We start from the raw sequence: 25254 nt of genomic DNA on the forward strand, positions 1-25254 counted from the left end.
CCTAGCCAGAACAATAAAGAACAGCCCCAGACTATTATTCCTCCTCCACCAAACTTTACAGTTGGCACTATGCATTGGGGCAGGTATCATTTTCCTGGCATCCGCCGAACCCAGATTCATCAGTCGGACTGCTAGATGGTGAAGCGTGATTCATCACTCCAGAGAACCCGTTTCCACCTCTCTGGAGTCCAATGGCAGCAAGCTTTACATCACTCCAACCAAACCTTGGCATTGCGCATGGTGATCTTAGGGTTGTGTGCGGCTGCTTGGCCATGGAAACCCATTTCATCAAGCTCCCGACGAACAGTTCTTGTGCTGACGTTGCTTCCAGAGGCTGTTTTGAAACGAGGACAGAATATTTTTATGCTCTATGCGCTTCAGCACTCAACGGCCCCGTTCTGTGAGCTTGTTTGGTCTACCACTTTGCGGCTGAACTGTTGTTGCTCCTAGATATTTCCACTTCAAAATAACAGCACCTACAGTTGACTGGGGCAGCTCTAGCAGGGCAGAAATACGACAAACTAACTTGTCGTAAAGTTGGCATCCTATGACGGTGCCACTTTGAAAGTCACTGAGCTCTTCAGTTAGGCCATTCTACTGTCAATGTTTGTCTATGGAGATTGCATGGCTGTGTGCTCGATTTTATACACCTATCAGCAACGGGTGTGGCTGAAATAGCCAAATCCACTCATTTGAAGGGGTGTCCACATACATATGTATATATAATATATTGTCCCAGAACTTTGTTATTTATTCCCAATATGTCATGTTATTAATTGTGATTTTTTATTTATTTATCTCACCTAGCTTACTGTATGTTATCGCCTGGTTACACACACACTCACATATGCACACACACCAGCACACCGTTTTAAATCAATGCAATCTCAGGACTACATGAAAGAACAATCCTCAGGGATATTTGCTCTGAAAATACAAGATAAGCTTCGGTAGGAAATTAGAGACTTCCTGAGATACAGCAGAGGCAGGGTTTCAGGGTAAAAACTTCACAACACACACACATACGCACGCACAAACGTACACACACACACACACGTGTGAACATGTGAGCATGCAGACACACACACACAGGGAGGGAGGGTCTGGTTATAGAAAAATCCCAGATCACTTGAATAAGATAAAAGAGCATGTTTTTGTGCCTGATATTTCAGCAGTACTAATGGTGTTTTGGTTGTGCTGACCACACATACAACAGAATCCTCTCCAAAACACACACAAACACTCACATATACGCGTGCACTTGAAGAGCGCTTTAAACACGACTCTTACTGGAGTGCTCTCTCTCTCTGTTATTTGTTTGTTAGTATGTAGGCTATGTGACAGAGACAGAGAGGAACAGAGAGAGAGAAAGAAGAGATAAGCAGAGAGATTAAAAGAGAGAGGCGAGGGAGAGCGAGAGCAGAGAGAGGGACTCAGGGACGGTTCCAGAATAAGCAACATAAGCGGTCCCTTAGGGGCCGTGGCCCCCCCAAAAAACGGATTCAGTCAGGGTCTTACTATATAGAGTAAGAATATTATAATACACCAGGCGCAATTTTGAAATGTCGTTGTGCTTCAGCAGTTTTCAGCAGTTTTCTCCGCCCCATTGCAAAATGTAGAGAATTGCAGGAAATGAAAACTTGAAAATGTACATTTTTCCCTCCACTTTAAAGAGGGTGGCCACTAACATGTTATTCCTCAAGGTGGGGGCCCGCAATTCTCGCTTAGGGCCCCCAAAAGGCTAGGGCCGGCCCTGAAGAGACTGACTGTATTTGATCTACAATTCTTCTTAGCTGATGGGTGATGTGTCTAGAACATTCATACTAGAACAATATATGAACCATAGAAATATTCAATTTCTATGACAGGAACATTATACAGTAATGACAACAATACAAAGGTTGTTCAATAAATTACACAGTAAGGTGCATAATTTTTGACTTGCCTGATGGGGGGGGATGGGAGACACCCAGCTCCACTAAAACTATTGACAACTGATTGTGGTTTTCAAGGGATTGCTTAAGAAATGCTACAATTATTTAGTTGTAATATGATCACCTCTTGAAAAGCACAGCCAGAACTACAAATGTCAGATTATTCCATGCAAAGCAATTGAGCACATTTAGCTATATAATCTGAGTTACAGCATGTAACTGTATGCTTTTCATGATCAGTATTCATGTCATTTCAGAGGGTTGCAGCCTATCTTTTTGATGTGTAGGCCAAGCTAGCTAGCTAAGCAAACAACTTGTTTCATTTCGCTTGCTTCATCAAGAGATAGTTACTTGAGATATATATCGACAAGTAGGATATATTTAGAGTCTAAGCCTGCCCTGGTAATATTGTCTGTCTGACTACTGTCAGCTGGCAAGCAAATCAAACAATATTTAGAGATAACTAGCTAGCTAGTTTTAGCCACTGAAGGTTAGCTTATTAGCCAGCTGGCCAAATTTGCATGATTTGTTGTTAGCTAGCTAGATAGCCAATTTGACATGATCCATCAATCAATGCCATGTCTGTCGCATTGCGCAGCCAGCAGCAATGGTGATCAAACGATTTTAAAACAACATTAATAAGGGGATAAATATGCTAGCTAGCTTAGGTATGTTGGTTGGAAAATAAAGTACAGAACTAACTTACCACAATGTTTAGGCAACTTTACAAAGTTTCTAGCTAGCTTGCAAACAATACATGGGCAAATGAGCCCTTCTGCTGCATTACAGGCACATCCCACAATGGATGAGAAACATACATAAACCACACATACTTGTCAGGTATGGCTAGTGCACTTTTACTTTATAAAATATTTTAGATCTAATAGAATGGTGGCTTATATTGAGAGACAGAGGTGTACTCCAGCGTTGTTTTGTGCTGTAATGCACTTTTGCCCTCTCCAGTTTAAATCGGAACGAAATATGACGTAATTGATAAGGTGACATCATAATCAATCATTCGGGATCTAGTTAAGAATATTATTCCAGGAATGGTTTTGACAAGGTGAAAGGAAGATCTTCAAAGAACAACCCACTGTGGTTCATACGTTCTAAGAACAACCCACTGGGGATTTGTCAATGTTGCTGGAGTGTTCCTGAAATGGATCAGTGAGAGAGAGAAGACAGAAGAAATGGCATAAAGATACACCTAGAAACTAGCAGCTAGCTTTGATGATATAATAGCATTCTGGCAGCCTGATAATATGAGTTTGGCTGGAGTTCTTCTTTTAGAGAGTGTAGAGCAGAGTTCAATTCAGTACAATATATTCCGTTCTGTGTTTCTCATTTAGTAAGCGCAATGGAGCAATCAATGCCAAGGTTTTGGGTTTCAGTTCCACTGGAATCATGAACAAAGATGTGTTATACTGTATTATACTCATTATACTGTATGCCACTTTAGATACAATCCTCTGCTAGGTTTATATGATTATCAGGCCTATATTACAACTTTATTCCCAGTGGTGTGTTCGAGACCACCTAAAGCGAGACCGATTCAAGTAGCAAATCAAGTCCAAGTCAAGACCAAGACATGGTGACCAAGACCAGAAGGGGACAAGAGGTCCAAGACCGATTCAAGACTGAGACCAGAAGGGGATGAGAGGTCCAAGACCGAGTCAAGACTGAGACCAGAAGGGGATGAGAGGTCCAAGACCGAGTCAAGACTGAGACCAGAAGGGGATGAGAGGTTCAAGACCGATTCAAGACTGATACCAGAAGGGGATGAGAGGTCCAAGACCGATTCAAGACTGAGACCAGAAGGGGATGAGAGGTCCAATACCGAGTCAAGACTGAGACCAGGAAATGTGAGTACAAGACAATGACTGTAATTTTGTCAAATCGCCACCATAACAAGAGATCAAAATGTCCAGTATTTCTGTTCATATTTCAGAAGAACCAATGACATTCAGAATGGTGAACAAAATGCATGCTGAGTGCAAATAGAGACATTCTACAAATGTTTACAAACCCAAACCCTGTGGGGAACAATGAGGGCCTTCCACGCTTTCAGATTATTATTATAAAATAATAATAATAACAATAATAATTCAAATTATATTATTAATTAGTAATAATGTCTCTGGGGATCGTCTCTGGGGATATACATCTGGCTACTGTAGCTAAATCAGCCATTGGCTAGGCCATCAGAAGCTAGATCAAAGGCATCTGTCATTCAAGCATAATTCATCTGAATTAAGGCAAAACTTCTGTCTTCTCAAAGGCCAACAGGATATTGCGCAATAGCGAGCAGTAGTTTTCCCAAAGTCTAGCTAGCTATCTATTGTTGTAGGCTAGATTGCAGCGGCTGCAGCAGGTGTTATCGAAGAGGATGTTGCTGCTAATATTTTAGCTTCTGCCCTTTCAAGAATAACTTTCAACAACAAGTTAAAACCTTTTACTGCAGTGGGCTAAATCAGGGTCACACAGAGTGATTCTTGGTAGTCTTAAATAAATCTACTTTGAAACAAAAGTGTACACCTCACACACACGGTTACGGGCTTAAAAAACAAGACATTTGTACCATGTCAGATATAGAGCTGAAATGTATTCCATTGTTTTGTTTGAATCACAATATTACACTTTATATACATCACAGAAGACTGAAATAAAACTTAATAACATTCCACCCATGAGACCAAAGAGGGTGCTTTTGTTCATTGACCGCAGGAAAGGGTTGTTTCATTATTGTCATCTGGTGAGTGGAACTGTGTTTTTTGTAATAATAATGTATATTTTTTTTGTTTTTGCCCAATCTGATTGGGTGGCCCTGGCAGGGTCTGGCTCCCCAGTTGGTGGGCTTGTGTCCACCCAGGCCCATCATGCCTATGCCCCTGATGCAAGCAGCACAAATATAGCCTCCTAACCAAGACTTCTAACCAAACGTTTTCAATACCTAGTTTGCATATCCATTGTTGTCTTGGTTAGTATTTACTGGTAGGTATCATAAATTGAAACATCTTTCCTACCTACTGGCTGCAGATACTTTGTGAGTGGCTCCATCAAAGAACTAGTTGAGAGCTGCATGCTCTTGATGGCTGCAGATGGTATTCCGGTTCAACTAGGCTATGTATGTGGCCCGCAATATTTTTCACGAGGATTGTGTAGGTTACTTTGTGCATGATTTCACTACTGTACTACATAAATCATATACCTCCACCAAACTACTTTGACACGCATCAGGGGAGAAGAAGAAGTGAGTATATGGCAGGGTAGCCTAGTGGTTAGAGCGTTGGACTAGTAACCGGAAGGTTGCAAGTTCAAACCCCCGAGCTGACAAGGTACAAATCTGTCGTTCTGCTCCTGAACAGGCAGTTAACCCACTGTTCCTAGGCCGTCATTGAAAATAAGAATTTGTCCTTACTGTCTATCCAACACTGTCCCAGTACTTGTCCTTACTGTCTATCCAACACTGTCCCAGTACTTGTCCTTACTGTCTATCCAACACTGTCCCAGTACTTGTCCTTACTGTCTATCCAACACTGTCCCAGTACTTGTCCTTACTGTCTATCCAACACTGTCCCAGTACTTGTCCTTACTGTCTATCCAACACTGTCCCAGTACTTGTCCTTACTGTCTATCCAACATTGTCCCAGTACATGTCCTTACTGTCTATCCAACACTGTCCCAGTACTTGTCCTTACTGTCTATCCAACACTGTCCCAGTACTTGTCCTTACTGTCTATCCAACACTGTCCCAGTACTTGTCCTTACTGTCTATCCAACACTGTCCCAGTACATGTCCTTACTGTCTATCCAACACTGTCCCAGTACTTGTCCTTACTGTCTATCCAACACTGTCCCAGTACTTGTCCTTACTGTCTATCCAACACTGTCCCAGTACTTGTCCTTACTGTCTATCCAACACTGTCCCAGTACTTGTCCTTACTGTCTATCCAACACTGTCCCAGTACTTGTCCTTACTGTCTATCCAACACTGTCCCAGTACTTGTCCTTACTGTCTATCCAACACTGTCCCAGTACTTGTCCTTACTGTCTATCCAACACTGTCCCAGTACATGTCCTTACTGTCTATCCAACACTGTCCCAGTACTTGTCCTTACTGTCTATCCAACACTGTCCCAGTACTTGTCCTTACTGTCTATCCAACACTGTCCCAGTACTTGTCCTTACTGTCTATCCAACACTGTCCCAGTACTTGTCCTTACTGTCTATCCAACACTGTCCCAGTACTTGTCCTTACTGTCCGAAGACCGTACAAATGCATCCAACACGGAGACAAGACAGAGACACTCAAAATGTGGTCTCTAGGTTGTTTATTCTCCTCAGGGGCAGTAAAGAAGAATTGTTGGAGGACAGAACATACATGCTCCACATTGACCTACTATACATGCTATATACTGTATCAGTCCTTGATAAATCTCCCATGGGAGTCAACCATGTTGACAACCCTCTAGTACCATAGAGACCTAGGGTTGAATCCCGCATTGAGTCCCACTATATGTTATTGCTCACATACATCCAGGGATATCATGAGTTATACATTGGTATTCTGTTATTACACTGGAAACAGCTTTGGGCTGGTCAGGCTCGGTTGCTGATGCTGCAATACTGTAACTTTTCTGCTGCGGAGGCGAGGTGTGTGTGTGTGTTTACACTGTGGGAGGCGAGAGGTGTTATAATATTCTGCGGAGGAAAAACACATCAATGGACTGAACAAAAATCACAGTCTGACCAGGTCTCTATCTCTCCGCTCTCTCTTTTCAACACTCTCTTTATTGATCTACACTCGCTCTCCCTTTTCATCTATCTCTGTGGCATACATTTATTTAACGAGGCAAGTCAGTTAAGAACAAATTGTTATTTACAACGACAGCCTACAAGGGAACAGTGGGTTAACTGCCTTGTTCAGGGGCAGAACGACAGATGTTAACCTTCTCATCTCGGGGATTCAATCCAGCAACCTTTCGGTTACTGGCCCAACGCTCTAACCACTAGGCTACCTGGTTCCCCAAACAGTAGTGAAAAAACACTTCAGTTATAGGCAGCACTCTTCAAGTGTGTGCGTGTGTGTGTCATCAAATCAACAACACTCACACAGCAGAAACAGCACTTGAAAGAAGCCCTCTTGTCACATTCTGCACCACTCCAATCAGTCAATAGAGCTCTGTATTGTATAACACCACACACACACACACACACACACACACACACACACACACACACACACACACACACACACACACACACACACACACACACACACACACACACACACACACACACACACACACACACACACACACACACTCACCAGTCCGGAAGCAAAGAACACGGCCAGTAGAGCGAGGCATGCTCCCATCACTATGAGCAGTAGGAACACAATGAGAGGGTGTTGTTGGCTCATACGGTAGTAGGACTCATACAGCCAGTCCTGGGTCTTCTGTCCCCCAACACACACCTGTCCCTGTGTCGGGGTCTCCCCAAAACCTACAAACACATCCCCCAGGGCTTCTCCCCCATCTCCCCCCTCTCCCCCACGTTCCAGAAGGTAGCGCCCCCGAGTCCGTAAGGCCTCCTGCCACATGGTAGCGACTTTGGGGGGTGTGCCAAGACCCGGTCCAAACCCACTACCCCACTTGTCCCAAATGGACAACAAACAGTAGCCTCTCCTCTTCCTCCTATTCTTCCTCTTTGGGGAGTTTTGTCAGATAAACAAACAAATCCTGGCTCTTCTCCTCCTCTTCCTCCTCCTCTTCCTCCTCTCGCTAGTCCACCTCTGTGAGTTTGGTCAGACTCACAGTCACAATCAAATCCTGAATCCCTCTGCGTACTGATCCTTGTCCTATCTTTCTTCTCCTCCTCCTCTTCCTCCTCCTCTTCCTTCTCTCGCTAGTCCACCTCTGTGAGTTTGGTCAGACTCACAGTCACAATCAAATCCTGAATCCCTCTGCGTACTGATCCTTGTCCTATCTTTCTTCTCCTCCTCCTCTTCCTCAATGAGTCTGGTCAGACACAGAAAAAAGAAACAGGTCCTTCTTTCTTCCTCCTGTCCCTGGTTTATTACAGTCAGACACAGAGAGAGGAGGTTGTCTCCACGTGTAGCACACTGCTGCTGCTGCTACTGCTCCTAGGCAACATGTTCCCTCGTCAGAAAGGAGAGAGAGACAGATCGAGTGGGTGTTAGTGTGAGGCAGAAAAACTGTGTGTGTGTCTGTCTGTGTGTGTGTGAGAGAGAGAGAGAGAGAGAGAGAGAGGGAGAGAGAGAGTGTGTGTGCGTGTGTGTGCCTGTGTGTGACGGCGGAAGAGTGTAAGGGAGAGGAAGAGAGGGAAGGAAAGTGTCAAAGTGGATCGAGGCGAGAGAGAGAGAGAGAGAGAGAGAGAGAGAGAGAGCGAATGGAGAGAGAGGGAGTCAGAAAAGGGGAGGCAAGCGAGAAAAAGGGGTGAAAGAGACAGAGTGAGACTGACAGGGAGAACGTAGCACCATATAGTTAAACAGGGAGGCAGGGATAGAAAGATATAGGGGAGGTATAGAGAGGGGGAGACAAAAGAAAGAGAAAGGGGAAGGGAGGGGGTAACAGCTGCGCTAATGTGAGAGGAGTGAGGGAGCGAGGGAGTGAGGGAGATTGGAAAAAGAAGACTGAACAGAGAGGATGAGAAGCTGTATAAGAGCAGGAGAATGGATTGAAATGAGCGAGACAGAGATAGATGTAGAGGAAGGAAAAGGAGGAGATAGGGAGAGATGTGCGGGATCAGGGAGGGAAAGTCTTGAGAGAGAGGATGAGGGATGAGAAAAAGAGAAAAAACATGTAAATTGATAAAGAGAGAGAGAGTAAAGAATAAAAGAATGAGAGTAGAATGAAAGAGAGAGGGATCCCCAGGAAGTCGTGACTCATCTAACACAATGTCCTGTGCCACACTCCCTCCCTCTCTCTTTCCCAGTCTGCATCTTTCTCTCTCTCTCTCCCTCCTTCCCTCACTCTCTCTCTCCCCCGGTCTTTAGCTTTCACTCTATGTCTCTCAACCTCCCTACCTCCATCCCTTTCTCCCAGTTTGTATCTTTCTCTTTCCCTCCCTCTCTCCCTCTCTCCCATCCTCTCTCGCCGTCTCTCTCTCCCTCTCTCCCATCCTCTCTCTCGCCGTCTCTCTCTCCCTCTCTCCCTCCCTCTCTCTCGCCGTCTCTCTCTCCCTCTCTCCCTCCCTCTCTATCTCCCTCTCTCCCATCCTCTCTCTCGCCGTCTCTCTCTCCCTCTCTCCCTCCCTCCCTCTCTCCCTCTCTCCCATCCTCTCTCTCCCTCTCTCCCATCCTCTATCTCCCTCTCTCCCATTCTCTCTCTCTCCCTCTCTCTCTCCCTCTCTCCCATCCTCTCTCTCCCTCCCTCCCATCCTCTCTCTCCCTCTCTCCCATCCTCTCTCTCGCCGTCTCTCTCTCCCTCTCTCCCATCCTCTCTCTATCTCCCTCTCTCCCATTCTCTCTCTCGCCGTCTCTATCTCCCTCTCCGCTTCTTTTACCCACTCTCCATTTGATTGTTTCTCTTTCTCATTTCCTCTTTCCTTTTCCTCTTTCCTTTTCCTCTTTCCTTTTCCTCTCTCCTTTTCCTCTCTCCTTTTCCTCTCATTTCTCCACTACATGTCCGTATCTGAGGTATGAAAGCTGTCACACCAATTGATCCCTAGATCTGTTTCTTCTTTATTTTTCTCAAGCAAGACGAGTCATTCATTTTTTTATGACGTAATGATTTCATTGCACTGGCAGCTCCGTCAATTAAATACCATTTGGTTATTATGGTCCCACTTTATATCAAAGCCACACTGCAACGTGCTTATTACCACCAACAAAATGTGAACTAACTGAATTATGCATTTCACGACATTTTCAAAGATACACTTGATTTTTAAAAATGTTGTGCATTAACCATGATTTGAAGCAAGATTTAACAAGTACGATTCTTCTAAATCAATGGCTATATGAGTTGAGTTTACTGGGAAATTTACAGTGACTCTAAATGCGTTTGAAATGTATTCTATTGTATTCTAAGAACTTTCCAATACACTGTAGTACACATTGTGACTGGGATCTAAAATGAAGGCCATTTTTGTGAAATTTGCAAGGTTTTAAAGCAGTGAACTCAGTGACCCTGGTAAATGTGTGAAAGTTATTTTTTCTGCTCTCCCCTGTTGACTCATACACTTCTGTACTTAGTTTCTTCAATGTGTTCACTGTCTGATAGGTGCAGTGTGTGTGTGTGTGTGTGTGTGTGTGTGTGTGTGTGTGTGTGTGTGTGTGTGTGTGTGTGTGTGTGTGTGTGTGTGTGTGTGTGTGTGTGTGTGTGTGTGTGTGTGTCTAATTGGCAACACTTTATTTGTCAGCTCGGTGTGGTGCGTCCATTACATGTAATTGGTGTAAATCCATTGGTTTAATCCACAATCCTTTACATTATAGGAGAAGTTCCACCTCCAATCTTATCCATTGATTTGAACTGGAGTCCATTGAGACTATCAGTTATAAATATTATATATCATGGTGTGAAGAGTGAGACTATCAGTTATAAATATTATATATCATGGTGTGAAGAGTGAGACTATCAGTTATAAATATTATATATCATGGTGTGAAGAGTGAGACTATCAGTTATAAATATTATATATCATGGTGTGAAGAGTGAGACTATCAGTTATAAATATTATATATCATGGTGTGAAGAGTGAGATGATCAGTTATAAATATTATATATCATGGTGTGAAGAGTGAGATGATCAGTTATAAATATTATATATCATGGTGTGAAGAGTGAGACTATCAGTTATAAATATTATATATCATGGTGTGAAGAGTGAGATGATCAGTTATAAATATTATATATCATGGTGTGAAGAGTGAGACTATCAGTTATAAATATTATATATCATGGTGTGAAGAGTGAGACTATCAGTTATAAATATTATATATCATGGTGTGAAGAGTGAGACTATCAGTTATAAATATTATATATCATGGTGTGAAGAGTGAGACTATCAGTTATAAATATTATATATCATGGTGTGAAGAGTGAGACTATCAGTTATAAATATTATATATCATGGTGTGAAGAGTGAGATGATCAGTTATAAATATTATATATCATGGTGTGAAGAGTGAGACTATCAGTTATAAATATTATATATCATGGTGTGAAGAGTGAGACTATCAGTTATACATATTATATATCATGGTGTGAAGAGTGAGACTATCAGTTATACATATTATATATCATGGTGTGAAGAGTGAGATGATCAGTTATAAATATTATATATCATGGTGTGAAGAGTGAGACTATCAGTTATAAATATTATATATCATGGTGTGAAGAGTGAGATGATCAGTTATAAATATTATATATCATGGTGTGAAGAGTGAGATGATCAGTTATAAATATTATATATCATGGTGTGAAGAGTGAGACCATCAGTTATAAATATTATATATCATGGTGTGAAGAGTGAGATGATCAGTTATAAATATTATATATCATGGTGTGAAGAGTGAGACTATCAGTTATACATATTATATATCATGGTGTGAAGAGTGAGACTATCAGTTATACATATTATATATCATGGTGTGAAGAGTGAGACTATCAGTTATAAATATTATATATCATGGTGTGAAGAGTGAGACTATCAGTTATAAATATTATATATCATGGTCTGAAGAGTGAGACTATCAGTTATAAATATTATATATCATGGTCTGAAGAGTGAGACTATCAGTTATAAATATTATATATCATGGTCTGAAGAGTGAGACTATCAGTTATAAATATTATATATCATGGTGTGAAGAGTGAGACCATCAGTTATAAATATTATATATCATGGTCTGAAGAGTGAGACTATCAGTTATAAATATTATATATCATGGTCTGAAGAGTGAGACTATCAGTTATAAATATTATATATCATGGTCTGAAGAGTGAGACTATCAGTTATAAATATTACATATCATGGTCTGAAGAGTGAGACTATCAGTTATAAATATTATATATCATGGTCTGAAGAGTGAGACTATCAGTTATAAATATTATATATCATGGTCTGAAGAGTGAGACTATCAGTTATAAATATTATATATCATGATGTGAAGAGTGAGACTATCAGTTATAAATATTATATATCATGGTCTGAAGAGTGAGACGATCAGTTATAAATATTATATATCATGCTGTGAAGAGTGAGACTATCAGTTATAAATATTATATATCATGGTGTGAAGAGTGAGACTATCAGTTATACATATTATATATCATGGTGTGAAGAGTGAGACTATCAGTTATAAATATTATATATCATGGTCTGAAGAGTCAGACTATCAGTTATAAATATTATATATCATGGTGTGAAGAGTGAGACTATCAGTTATACATATTATATATCATGGTCTGAAGAGTGAGATGATCAGTTATACATATTATATATCATGGTGTGAAGAGTGAGATGATCAGTTATAAATATTATATATCATGGTGTGAAGAGTGAAAGTATCAGTTATACATATTATATATCATGGTGTGAAGAGTGAGATGATCAGTTATAAATATTATATATCATGATGTGAAGAGTGAGACTATCAGTTATACATATTATATATCATGGTGTGAAGAGTGAAACTATCAATTATAAATATTATATATCATGGTGTGAAGAGTGAGACCATCAGATATAAATATTATATATCATGGTGTGAAGAGTGAGACTATCAGTTATAAATATTATATATCATGGTGTGAAGAGTGAAACTATCAGTTATACATATTATATATCATGGTCTGAAGAGTGAGACTATCAGTTATAAATATTATATATCATGGTGTGAAGTGTGAGGCGATCAGTTATACATATTATATATCATGGTGTGAAGAGTGAGACTATCAGTTATACATATTATATATCATGGTGTGAAGAGTGAAACTATCAGTTATACATATTATATATCATGGTGTGAAGAGTGAAACTATCAGTTATAAATATTATATATCATGGTGTGAAGAGTGAGACGATCAGTTATAAATATTATATATCATGGTGTGAAGAGTGAGATGATCAGTTATAAATATTATATATCATGATGTGAAGAGTGAGACTATTAGTTATACATATTATGTTTAATGGTGTGAAGAGAGAAACGATCAGTTATAAATATTACATATCATGGTGTGAAGAGTGAAAGTATCAGTTATACATATTATATATCATGGTGTGAAGAGTGAAACTATCAGTTATACATATTATATATCATGGTGTGAAGAGTGAAACGATCAGTTATAAATATTATATATCATGGTGTGAAGAGTGAAAGTATCAGTTATACATATTATATATCATGGTGTGAAGAGTGAGATGATCAGTTATAAATATTATATATCATGATGTGAAGAGTGAGACTATCAGTTATACATATTATATATCATGGTGTGAAGAGTGAGATGATCAGTTAGAAATATTATATATCATGGTGTGAAGAGTGAGATGATCAGTTAGAAATATTATATATCATGGTGTGAAGAGTGAGATGATCAGTTATAAATATTATATATCATGATGTGAAGAGTGAGATGATCAGTTAGAAATATTATATATCATGGTGTGAAGAGTGAGATGATCAGTTATAAATATTATATATCATGGTGTGAAGAGTGAGACTATCAGTTATACATATTATATATCATGGTGTGAAGAGTGAGATGATCAGTTATAAATATTATATATCATGGTGTGAAGAGTGAGACTATAAGTTATACATATTATATATCATGGTGTGAAGAGTGAGATGATCAGTTATAAATATTATATATCATGATGTGAAGAGTGAGATGATCAGTTAGAAATATTATATATCATGGTGTGAAGAGTGAGATGATCAGTTAGAAATATTATATATCATGGTGTGAAGAGTGAGATGATCAGTTATAAATATTATATATCATGGTGTGAAGAGTGAGACTATCAGTTATACATATTATATATCATGGTGTGAAGAGTGAGACCATCAGTTATAAATATTATATATCATGGTGTGAAGAGTGAGATGATCAGTTATAAATATTATATATCAAGGTGTGAAGAGTGAGACCATCAGTTATAAATATTATATATCATGGTGTGAAGAGTGAGATGATCAGTTATAAATATTATATATCATGGTCTGAAGAGTGAGACTATCAGTTATAAATATTATATATCATGGTCTGAAGAGTGAGACTATCAGTTATAAATATTATATATCATGGTCTGAAGAGTGAGACGATCAGTTATAAATATTATATATCATGTTGTGAAGAGTGAGACTATCAGTTATAAATATTATATATCATGGTCTGAAGAGTGAGACGATCAGTTATAAATATTATATATCATGCTGTGAAGAGTGAGACTATCAGTTATAAATATTATATATCATGGTGTGAAGAGTGAGACTATCAGTTATAAATATTATATATCATGGTGTGAAGAGTGAGAATATCAGTTATAAATATTATATATCATGGTGTGAAGAGTGAGACTATCAGTTATAAATATTATATATCATGGTGTGAAGAGTGAGACTATCAGTTATACATATTATATATCATGGTGTGAAGAGTGAGACTATCAGTTATACATATTATATATCATGGTGTGAAGAGTGAGATGATCAGTTATAAATATTATATATCATGGTGTGAAGAGTGAGATGATCAGTTATAAATATTATATATCATGGTGTGAAGAGTGAGACCATCAGATATAAATATTATATATCATGGTGTGAAGAGTGAAACTATCAGTTATACATATTATATATCATGGTGTGAAGAGTGAGATGATCAGTTATAAATATTATATATCATGGTGTGAAGATGAGACCATCAGATATAAATATTATATATCATGGTGTGAAGATATAAATGAAGACTATGATCAGTTATAAATATTATATATCACGGTGTGAAGAGTGAGACTATCAGTTATAAATATTATATATCATGGTCTGAAGAGTGAGACTATCAGTTATAAATATTATATATCATGGTCTGAAGAGTGAGACCATCAGATATAAATATTATATATCATGGTGTGAAGAGTGAGACTATCAGTTATACATATTATATATCATGGTGTGAAGAGTGAGATGATCAGTTATAAATATTATATATCATGGTCTGAAGAGTGAGACTATCAGTTATACATATTATATATCATGGTGTGAAGAGTGAGATGATCAGTTATAAATATTATATATCATGGTGTGAAGAGTGAGACCATCAGATATAAATATTATATATCATGGTGTGAAGAGTGAGACCATCAGATATAAATATTATATATCATGGTGTGAAGAGTAGATGATCAGTTATAAATATTATATATCATGGTGTGAAGAGTGAGATGATCAGTTATAAATATTATATATCATGGTGTGAAGAGTGAGATGATCAGTTATAAATATTATATATCATGGTGTGAAGAGTGAGATGATCAGTTATAAATATTATATATCATGGTGTGAAGAGTAGACTATCAGTTATAAATATTATATATCATGGTGTGAAGAGTGAGACCATCAGATATAAATATTATATATCATGGTGTGAAGAGTGAGACTATCAGTTATACATATTATATATCATGGTGTGAAGTGTGAGATGATCAGTTATAAATATTATATATCATGGTCTGAAGAGTGAGATGATCAGTTATAAATATTATATATCATGGTGTGAAGAGTGAAACTATCAGTTATAAATATTATATATCATGGTGTGAAGAGTGAGATGATCAGTTATAAATATTATATATCATGGTGTGAAGAGTGAGATGATCAGTTATAAATATTATATATCATGGTGTGAAGAGTGAGACTATCAGTTATAAATATTATATATCATGGTGTGAAGAGTGAGACCATCAGATATAAATATTATATATCATGGTGTGAAGAGTGAGACTATCAGTTATAAATATTATATATCATGGTGTGAAGAGTGAGACTATCAGTTATAAATATTATATATCATGGTCTGAAGAGTGAGACTATCAGTTATAAATATTATATATCATGGTCTGAAGAGTGAGACTATCAGTTATAAATATTATATATCATGGTGTGAAGAGTGAGACTATCAGTTATAAATATTATATATCATGGTGTGAAGAGTGAGACCATCAGATATAAATATTATATATCATGGTCTGAAGAGTGAGACTATCAGTTATAAATATTATATATCATGGTGTGAAGAGTGAGACTATCAGTTATAAATATTATATATCATGGTCTGAAGAGTGAGACTATCAGTTATAAATATTATATATCATGGTCTGAAGAGTGAGACTATCAGTTATAAATATTATATATCATGGTCTGAAGAGTGAGACTATCAGTTATAAATATTATATATCATGGTCTGAAGAGTGAGACTATCAGTTATAAATATTATATATCATGATGTGAAGAGTGAGACTATCAGTTATAAATATTATATATCATGGTCTGAAGAGTGAGACGATCAGTTATAAATATTATATATCATGCTGTGAAGAGTGAGACTATCAGTTATAAATATTATATATCATGGTGTGAAGAGTGAGACTATCAGTTATACATATTATATATCATGGTGTGAAGAGTGAGACTATCAGTTATAAATATTATATATCATGGTCTGAAGAGTCAGACTATCAGTTATAAATATTATATATCATGGTGTGAAGAGTGAGACTATCAGTTATACATATTATATATCATGGTCTGAAGAGTGAGATGATCAGTTATACATATTATATATCATGGTGTGAAGAGTGAGATGATCAGTTATAAATATTATATATCATGGTCTGAAGAGTGAGAGTTATACATATTATATATCATGGTGTGAAGAGTGAGATGATCAGTAAATATTATATATCATGGTGTGAAGAGTGAGATGATCAGTTATACATATTATATATCATGGTGTGAAGAGTGAAACTATCAGTTATAAATATTATATATCATGGTGTGAAGAGTGAAACTATCAGTTATACATATTATATATCATGGTGTGAAGAGTGAAACTATCAGTTATACATATTATATATCATGGTGTGAAGAGTGAAACTATCAGTTATACATATTATATATCATGGTGTGAAGAGTGAGACTATCAGTTATAAATATTATATATCATGGTGTGAAGAGTGAGATGATCAGTTATAAATATTATATATCATGATGTGAAGAGTGAAACTATCAGTTATACATATTATATATCATGGTGTGAAGAGTGAAACTATCAGTTATACATATTATATATCATGGTGTGAAGAGTGAAACTATCAGTTATACATATTATATATCATGGTGTGAAGAGTGAGACTATCAGTTATACATATTATATATCATGGTGTGAAGAGTGAGATGATCAGTTATAAATATTATATATCATGATGTGAAGAGTGAGACTATTAGTTATACATATTATGTTTAATGGTGTGAAGAGAGAAACGATCAGTTATAAATATTACATATCATGGTGTGAAGAGTGAAAGTATCAGTTATACATATTATATATCATGGTGTGAAGAGTGAAAGTATCAGTTATACATATTATATATCATGGTGTGAAGAGTGAGATGATCAGTTAGAAATATTATATATCATGGTGTGAAGAGTGAGATGATCAGTTAGAAATATTATATATCATGGTGTGAAGAGTGAGATGATCAGTTATAAATATTATATATCATGGTGTGAAGAGTGAGATGATCAGTTATAAATATTATATATCATGGTGTGAAGAGTGAGATGATCAGTTATAAATATTATATATCATGGTGTGAAGAGTGAGACTATCAGTTATACATATTATATATCATGGTGTGAAGAGTGAGATGATCAGTTATAAATATTATATATCATGGTGTGAAGAGTGAGACCATCAGTTATAAATATTATATATCATGGTGTGAAGAGTGAGATGATCAGTTATAAATATTATATATCATGGTGTGAAGAGTGAGATGATCAGTTATAAATATTATATATCAAGGTGTGAAGAGTGAGACCATCAGTTATAAATATTATATATCATGGTGTGAAGAGTGAGATGATCAGTTATAAATATTATATATCAAGGTGTGAAGAGTGAGACCATCAGTTATAAATATTATATATCATGGTGTGAAGAGTGAGATGATCAGTTATAAATATTATATATCATGGTCTGAAGAGTGAGACTATCAGTTATAAATATTATATATCATGGTGTGAAGAGTGAGACTATAAGTTATACATATTATATATCATGGTGTGAAGAGTGAGACTATCAGTTATACATATTATATATCATGTTGTGAAGAGTGAGACTATCAGTTATAAATATTATATATCATGGTCTGAAGAGTAAATCAGTTATAAATATTATATATCATGCTGTGAAGAGTGAGACTATCAGTTATAAATATTATATATCATGGTGTGAAGAGTGAGACTATCAGTTATAAATATTATATATCATGGTGTGAAGAGTGAGATGATCAGTTATAAATATTATATATCATGGTGTGAAGAGTGAGATGATCAGTTATAAATATTATATATCATGGTGTGAAGAGTAGACTATCAGTTATACATATTATATATCATGGTGTGAAGAGTGAGACTATCAGTTATACATATTATATATCATGGTGTGAAGAGTGAGATGATCAGTTATAAATATTATATATCATGGTGTGAAGAGTGAGATGATCAGTTATAAATATTATATATCATGGTGTGAAGAGTGAGACCATCAGATATAAATATTATATATCATGGTGTGAAGAGTGAAACTATCAGTTATAAATATTATATATCATGGTCTGAAGAGTGAGACTATCAGTTATAAATATTATATATCATGGTGTGAAGAGTGAGACTATCAGTTATAAATATTATATATCATGGTGTGAAGAGTGAGACTATCAGTTATAAATATTATATATCATGGTCTGAAGAGTGAGACTATCAGTTATAAATATTATATATCATGGTGTGAAGTGTGAGACTATCAGTTATAAATATTACATATCATGGTCTGAAGAGTGAGACTATCAGTTATAAATATTATATATCATGGTCTGAAGAGTGAGACTATCAGTTATAAATATTATATATCATGGTCTGAAGAGTGAGACTATCAGTTATAAATATTATATATCATGATGTGAAGAGTGAGACTATCAGTTATAAATATTATATATCATGGTCTGAAGAGTGAGACGATCAGTTATAAATATTATATATCATGCTGTGAAGAGTGAGACTATCAGTTATAAATATTATATATCATGGTGTGAAGAGTGAGACTATCAGTTATACATATTATATATCATGGTGTGAAGAGTGAGACTATCAGTTATAAATATTATATATCATGGTCTGAAGAGTATAAATAAATATTATATATCATGGTGTGAAGAGTGAGACTATCAGTTATACATATTATATATCATGGTGTGAAGAGTGAGATGATCAGTTATAAATATTATATATCATGGTGTGAAGAGTGAGATGATCAGTTATAAATATTATATATCATGGTCTGAAGAGTGAGACGATCAGTTATACATATTATATATCATGGTGTGAAGAGTGAGATGATCAGTTAGAAATATTATATATCATGGTGTGAAGAGAGATGATCAGTTATAAATATTATATATCATGGTGTGAAGAGTGAAACTATCAATTATAAATATTATATATCATGGTGTGAAGAGTGAAACTATCAGTTATACATATTATATATCATGGTGTGAAGAGTGAAACTATCAGTTATACATATTATATATCATGGTGTGAAGAGTGAGACTATCAGTTATACATATTATATATCATGGTGTGAAGAGTAGACTATCATTATACATATTATATATCATGGTGTGAAGAGTGAGATGATCAGTTATAAATATTATATATCATGATGTGAAGAGTGAGACTATTAGTTATACATATTATGTTTAATGGTGTGAAGAGAGAAACGATCAGTTATAAATATTACATATCATGGTGTGAAGAGTGAAAGTATCAGTTATACATATTATATATCATGGTGTGAAGAGTGAAACTATCAGTTATACATATTATATATCATGGTGTGAAGAGTGAGATGATCAGTTATAAATATTATATATCATGGTGTGAAGAGTGAAAGTATCAGTTATACATATTATATATCATGGTGTGAAGAGTGAGATGATCAGTTATAAATATTATATATCATGATGTGAAGAGTGAGACTATCAGTTATACATATTATATATCATGGTGTGAAGAGTGAGATGATCAGTTAGAAATATTATATATCATGGTGTGAAGAGTGAGATGATCAGTTAGAAATATTATATATCATGGTGTGAAGAGTGAGATGATCAGTTATAAATATTATATATCATGATGTGAAGAGTGAGATGATCAGTTAGAAATATTATATATCATGGTGTGAAGAATATAAATATATATCATGGTGTGAAGAGTGAGATGATCAATTATAAATATTATATATCATGGTGTGAAGAGTGAGATGATCAGTTATAAATATTATATATCATGGTGTGAAGAGTGAGACTATAAGTTATACATATTATATATCATGGTGTGAAGAGTGAGATGATCAGTTATAAATATTATATATCATGATGTGATTGATCAGTTAGAAATATTATATATCATGGTGTGAAGAGTGAGATGATCAGTTATAAATATTATATATCATGGTGTGAAGAGTGAGATGATCAGTTATAAATATTATATATCATGGTGTGAAGAGTGAGACTATCAGTTATAAATATTATATATCATGGTGTGAAGAGTGAGATGATCAGTTATAAATATTATATATCATGGTGTGAAGAGTGAGACCATCAGTTATAAATATTATATATCATGGTGTGAAGAGTGAGATGATCAGTTATAAATATTATATATCATGGTCTGAAGAGTGAGACTATCAGTTATAAATATTATATATCATGGTCTGAAGAGTGAGACTATCAGTTATAAATATTATATATCATGGTCTGAAGAGTGAGACGATCAGTTATAAATATTATATATCATGTTGTGAAGAGTGAGACTATCAGTTATAAATATTATATATCATGGTCTGAAGAGTGAGACGATCAGTTATAAATATTATATATCATGCTGTGAAGAGTGAGACTATCAGTTATAAATATTATATATCATGGTGTGAAGAGTGAGACTATCAGTTATAAATATTATATATCATGGTGTGAAGAGTGAGATGATCAGATAAATATTATATATCATCAGTTATAAATATTATATATCATGGTGTGAAGAGTGAGACTATCAGTTATACATATTATATATCATGGTGTGAAGAGTGAGACTATCAGTTATACATATTATATATCATGGTGTGAAGAGTGAGATGATCAGTTATAAATATTATATATCATGGTGTGAAGAGTGAGATGATCAGTTATAAATATTATATATCATGGTGTGAAGAGTGAGACCATCAGATATAAATATTATATATCATGGTGTGAAGAGTGAAACTATCAGTTATAAATATTATATATCATGGTGTGAAGAGTGAGATGATCAGTTATAAATATTATATATCATGGTGTGAAGAGTGAGACCATCAGATATAAATATTATATATCATGGTGTGAAGAGTGAGACCATCAGATATAAATATTATATATCATGGTGTGAAGAGTGAGATGATCAGTTATAAATATTATATATCATGGTGTGAAGAGTGAGACTATCAGTTATAAATATTATATATCATGGTCTGAAGAGTGAAACTATCAGTTATACATATTATATATCATGTTGTGAAGTGTGAGGCGATCAGTTATACATATTATATATCATGGTGTGAAGAGTGTGATGATCAGTTATAAATATTATATATCACGGTCTGAAGAGTAGACTATCAGTTATACATATTATATATCATGGTGTGAAGAGTGAGATGATCAGTTATAAATATTATATATCATGGTGTGAAGAGTGAGACCATCAGATATAAATATTATATATCATGGTGTGAAGAGTGAGACCATCAGATATAAATATTATATATCATGGTGTGAAGAATGAGATGATCAGTTATAAATATTATATATCATGGTGTGAAGAGTGAGATGATCAGTTATAAATATTATATATCATGGTGTGAAGAGTGAGATGATCAGTTATAAATATTATATATCATGGTGTGAAGAGTGAGATGATCAGTTATAAATATTATATATCATGGTGTGAAGAGTGAGACTATCAGTTATAAATATTATATATCATGGTGTGAAGAGTGAGACCATCAGATATAAATATTATATATCATGGTGTGAAGAGTGTTATAGGTGTGAGTGAGACTATCAGTTATACATATTATATATCATGGTGTGAAGAGTGAGATGATCAGTTATAAATATTATATATCATGGTGTGAAGAGTGAAACTATCAGTTATACATATTATATATCATGGTGTGAAGTGTGAGGCGATCAGTTATACATATTATATATCATGTGTGAAGAGTAGACTATCAGTTATACATATTATATATCATGGTGTGAAGAGTGAGACCATCAGTTATAAATATTATATATCATGGTGTGAAGAGTGAAACTATCAGTTATACATATTATATATCATGGTGTGAAGAGTGAAACTATCAGTTATAAATATTATATATCATGGTGTGAAGAGTGAGATGATCAGTTATAAATATTATATATCATGGTGTGAAGAGTGAGACCATCAGATATAAATATTATATATCATGGTGTGAAGAGTGAGACTATCAGTTATAAATATTATATATCATGGTGTGAAGAGTGAGACTATCAGTTATACATATTATATATCATGGTGTGAAGAGTGAAACTATCAGTTATACATATTATATATCATGGTGTGAAGTGTGAGGCGATCAGTTATACATATTATATATCATGGTGTGAAGAGTGTGATGATCAGTTATAAATATTATATATCATGGTGTGAAGAGTGAAACTATCAGTTATACATATTATATATCATGGTGTGAAGAGTGAAACTATCAGTTATAAATATTATATATCATGGTGTGAAGAGTGAGACTATCAGTTATAAATATTATATATCATGGTGTGAAGAGTGAGACCATCAGATATAAATATTATATATCATGGTGTGAAGAGTGAGACCATCAGATATAAATATTATATATCATGGTGTGAAGAGTGAGACGATCAGTTATAAATATTATATATCATGGTGTGAAGAGTGAGACCATCAGATATAAATATTATATATCATGGTGTGAAGAGTGAGACTATCAGTTATAAATATTATATATCATGGTGTGAAGAGTGAGATGATCAGTTATAAATATTATATATCATGGTGTGAAGAGTGAGACCATCAGATATAAATATTATATATCATGGTGTGAAGAGTGAGATGATCAGTTATAAATATTATATATCATGGTGTGAAGAGTGAGACCATCAGAAATAAATATTATATATCATGGTGTGAAGAGTGAGATGATCAGTTATAAATATTATATATCATGGTGTGAAGAGTGAGACTATCAGTTATAAATATTATATATCATGGTGTGAAGAGTGAGATGATCAGTTATAAATATTATATATCATGGTGTGAAGAGTGAGATGATCAGTTATAAATATTATATATCATGGTGTGAAGACCTATCAGTTATAAATATTATATATCATGGTGTGAAGAGTGAGATGATCAGTTATAAATATTATATATCATGGTGTGAAGAGTGAGACCATCAGATATAAATATTATATATCATGGTGTGAAGAGTGAGATGATCAGTTATAAATATTATATATCATGGTGTGAAGAGTGAGACCATCAGAAATAAATATTATATATCATGGTGTGAAGAGTGAGACCATCAGTTATAAATATTATATATCATGGTGTGAAGAGTGAGACTATCAGTTATAAATATTATATATCATGGTGTGAAGAGTGAGACTATCAGTTATAAATATTATATATCATGGTGTGAAGAGTGAGACCATCAGATATAAATATTATATATCATGGTGTGAAGAGTGAGACGATCAGTTATAAATATTATATATCATGGTGTGAAGAGTGAGACCATCAGATATAAATATTATATATCATGGTCTGAAGAGTGAGACTATCAGTTATAAATATTATATATCATGGTGTGAAGAGTGAGACCATCAGATATAAATATTATATATCATGGTGTGAAGAGTGAGACCATCAGATATAAATATTATATATCATGGTGTGAAGAGTGAGACTATCAGTTATAAATATTATATATCATGGTGTGAAGAGTGAGACCATCAGATATAAATATTATATATCATGGTGTGAAGAGTGAGACCATCAGATATAAATATTATATATCATGGTGTGAAGAGTGAGACCATCAGATATAAATATTATATATCATGGTGTGAAGAGTGAGACGATCAGTTATAAATATTATATATCATGGTGTGAAGAGTGAGACCATCAGATATAAATATTATATATCATGGTGTGAAGAGTGAGACTATCAGTTATAAATATTATATATCATGGTGTGAAGAGTGAGACCATCAGATATAAATATTATATATCATGGTGTGAAGAGTGAGACCATCAGATATAAATATTATATATCATGGTGTGAAGAGTGAGATGATCAGTTATAAATATTATATATCATGGTGTGAAGAGTGAGACCATCAGATATAAATATTATATATCATGGTGTGAAGAGTGAGACTATCAGTTATAAATATTATATATCATGGTGTGAAGAGTGAGACCATCAGATATAAATATTATATATCATGGTGTGAAGAGTGAGACCATCAGATATAAATATTATATATCATGGTGTGAAGAGTGAGATGATCAGTTATAAATATTATATATCATGGTGTGAAGAGTGAGACTATCAGTTATAAATATTATATATCATGGTGTGAAGAGTGAGACCATCAGTTATAAATATTATATATCATGGTGTGAAGAGTGAGATGATCAGTTATAAATATTATATATCACGGTGTGAAGAGTGAGACCATCAGATATAAATATTATATATCATGGTGTGAAGAGTGAGACTATCAGTTATACATATTATATATCATGGTGTGAAGAGTGAGGCGATCAGTTATAAATATTATATATCATGGTGTGAAGAGTGAGATGATCAGTTATAAATATTATATATCATGGTGTGAAGAGTGAGACTATCAGATATAAATATGATATAAATATTATATA

The 25254-nt window shown here is 34.9% G+C and overlaps 1 protein-coding gene across 2 annotated transcripts in view; it reads right to left on the reverse strand.

Annotated features, from left to right (window-relative positions):
* The window catches only part of LOC118378037 (adenylate cyclase type 2-like), a 96256-nt gene extending 87363 nt beyond the window's left edge, over positions 1 to 8893 (reverse strand). Inside the window, exon 1 of one of the 2 annotated variants that reach the window (XR_008070774.1) lies at positions 7264 to 8893. Coding sequence is in view for 1 of the 2 variants with exons in the window: in XM_052470088.1 (XP_052326048.1) it covers positions 7264 to 7536 (273 nt within the window). In the remaining variant the exon portion in view is untranslated. The remainder of the gene's footprint in view (positions 1 to 7263) is intronic. The other variant, XM_052470088.1, reaches the window with a different exon arrangement.
* Positions 8894 to 25254: the final 16361 nt, after the last annotated feature.

This window comes from Oncorhynchus keta, chromosome 19, assembly GCF_023373465.1.
Source record: "Oncorhynchus keta strain PuntledgeMale-10-30-2019 chromosome 19, Oket_V2, whole genome shotgun sequence".
Classification (NCBI taxonomy): domain Eukaryota; kingdom Metazoa; phylum Chordata; class Actinopteri; order Salmoniformes; family Salmonidae; genus Oncorhynchus; species Oncorhynchus keta.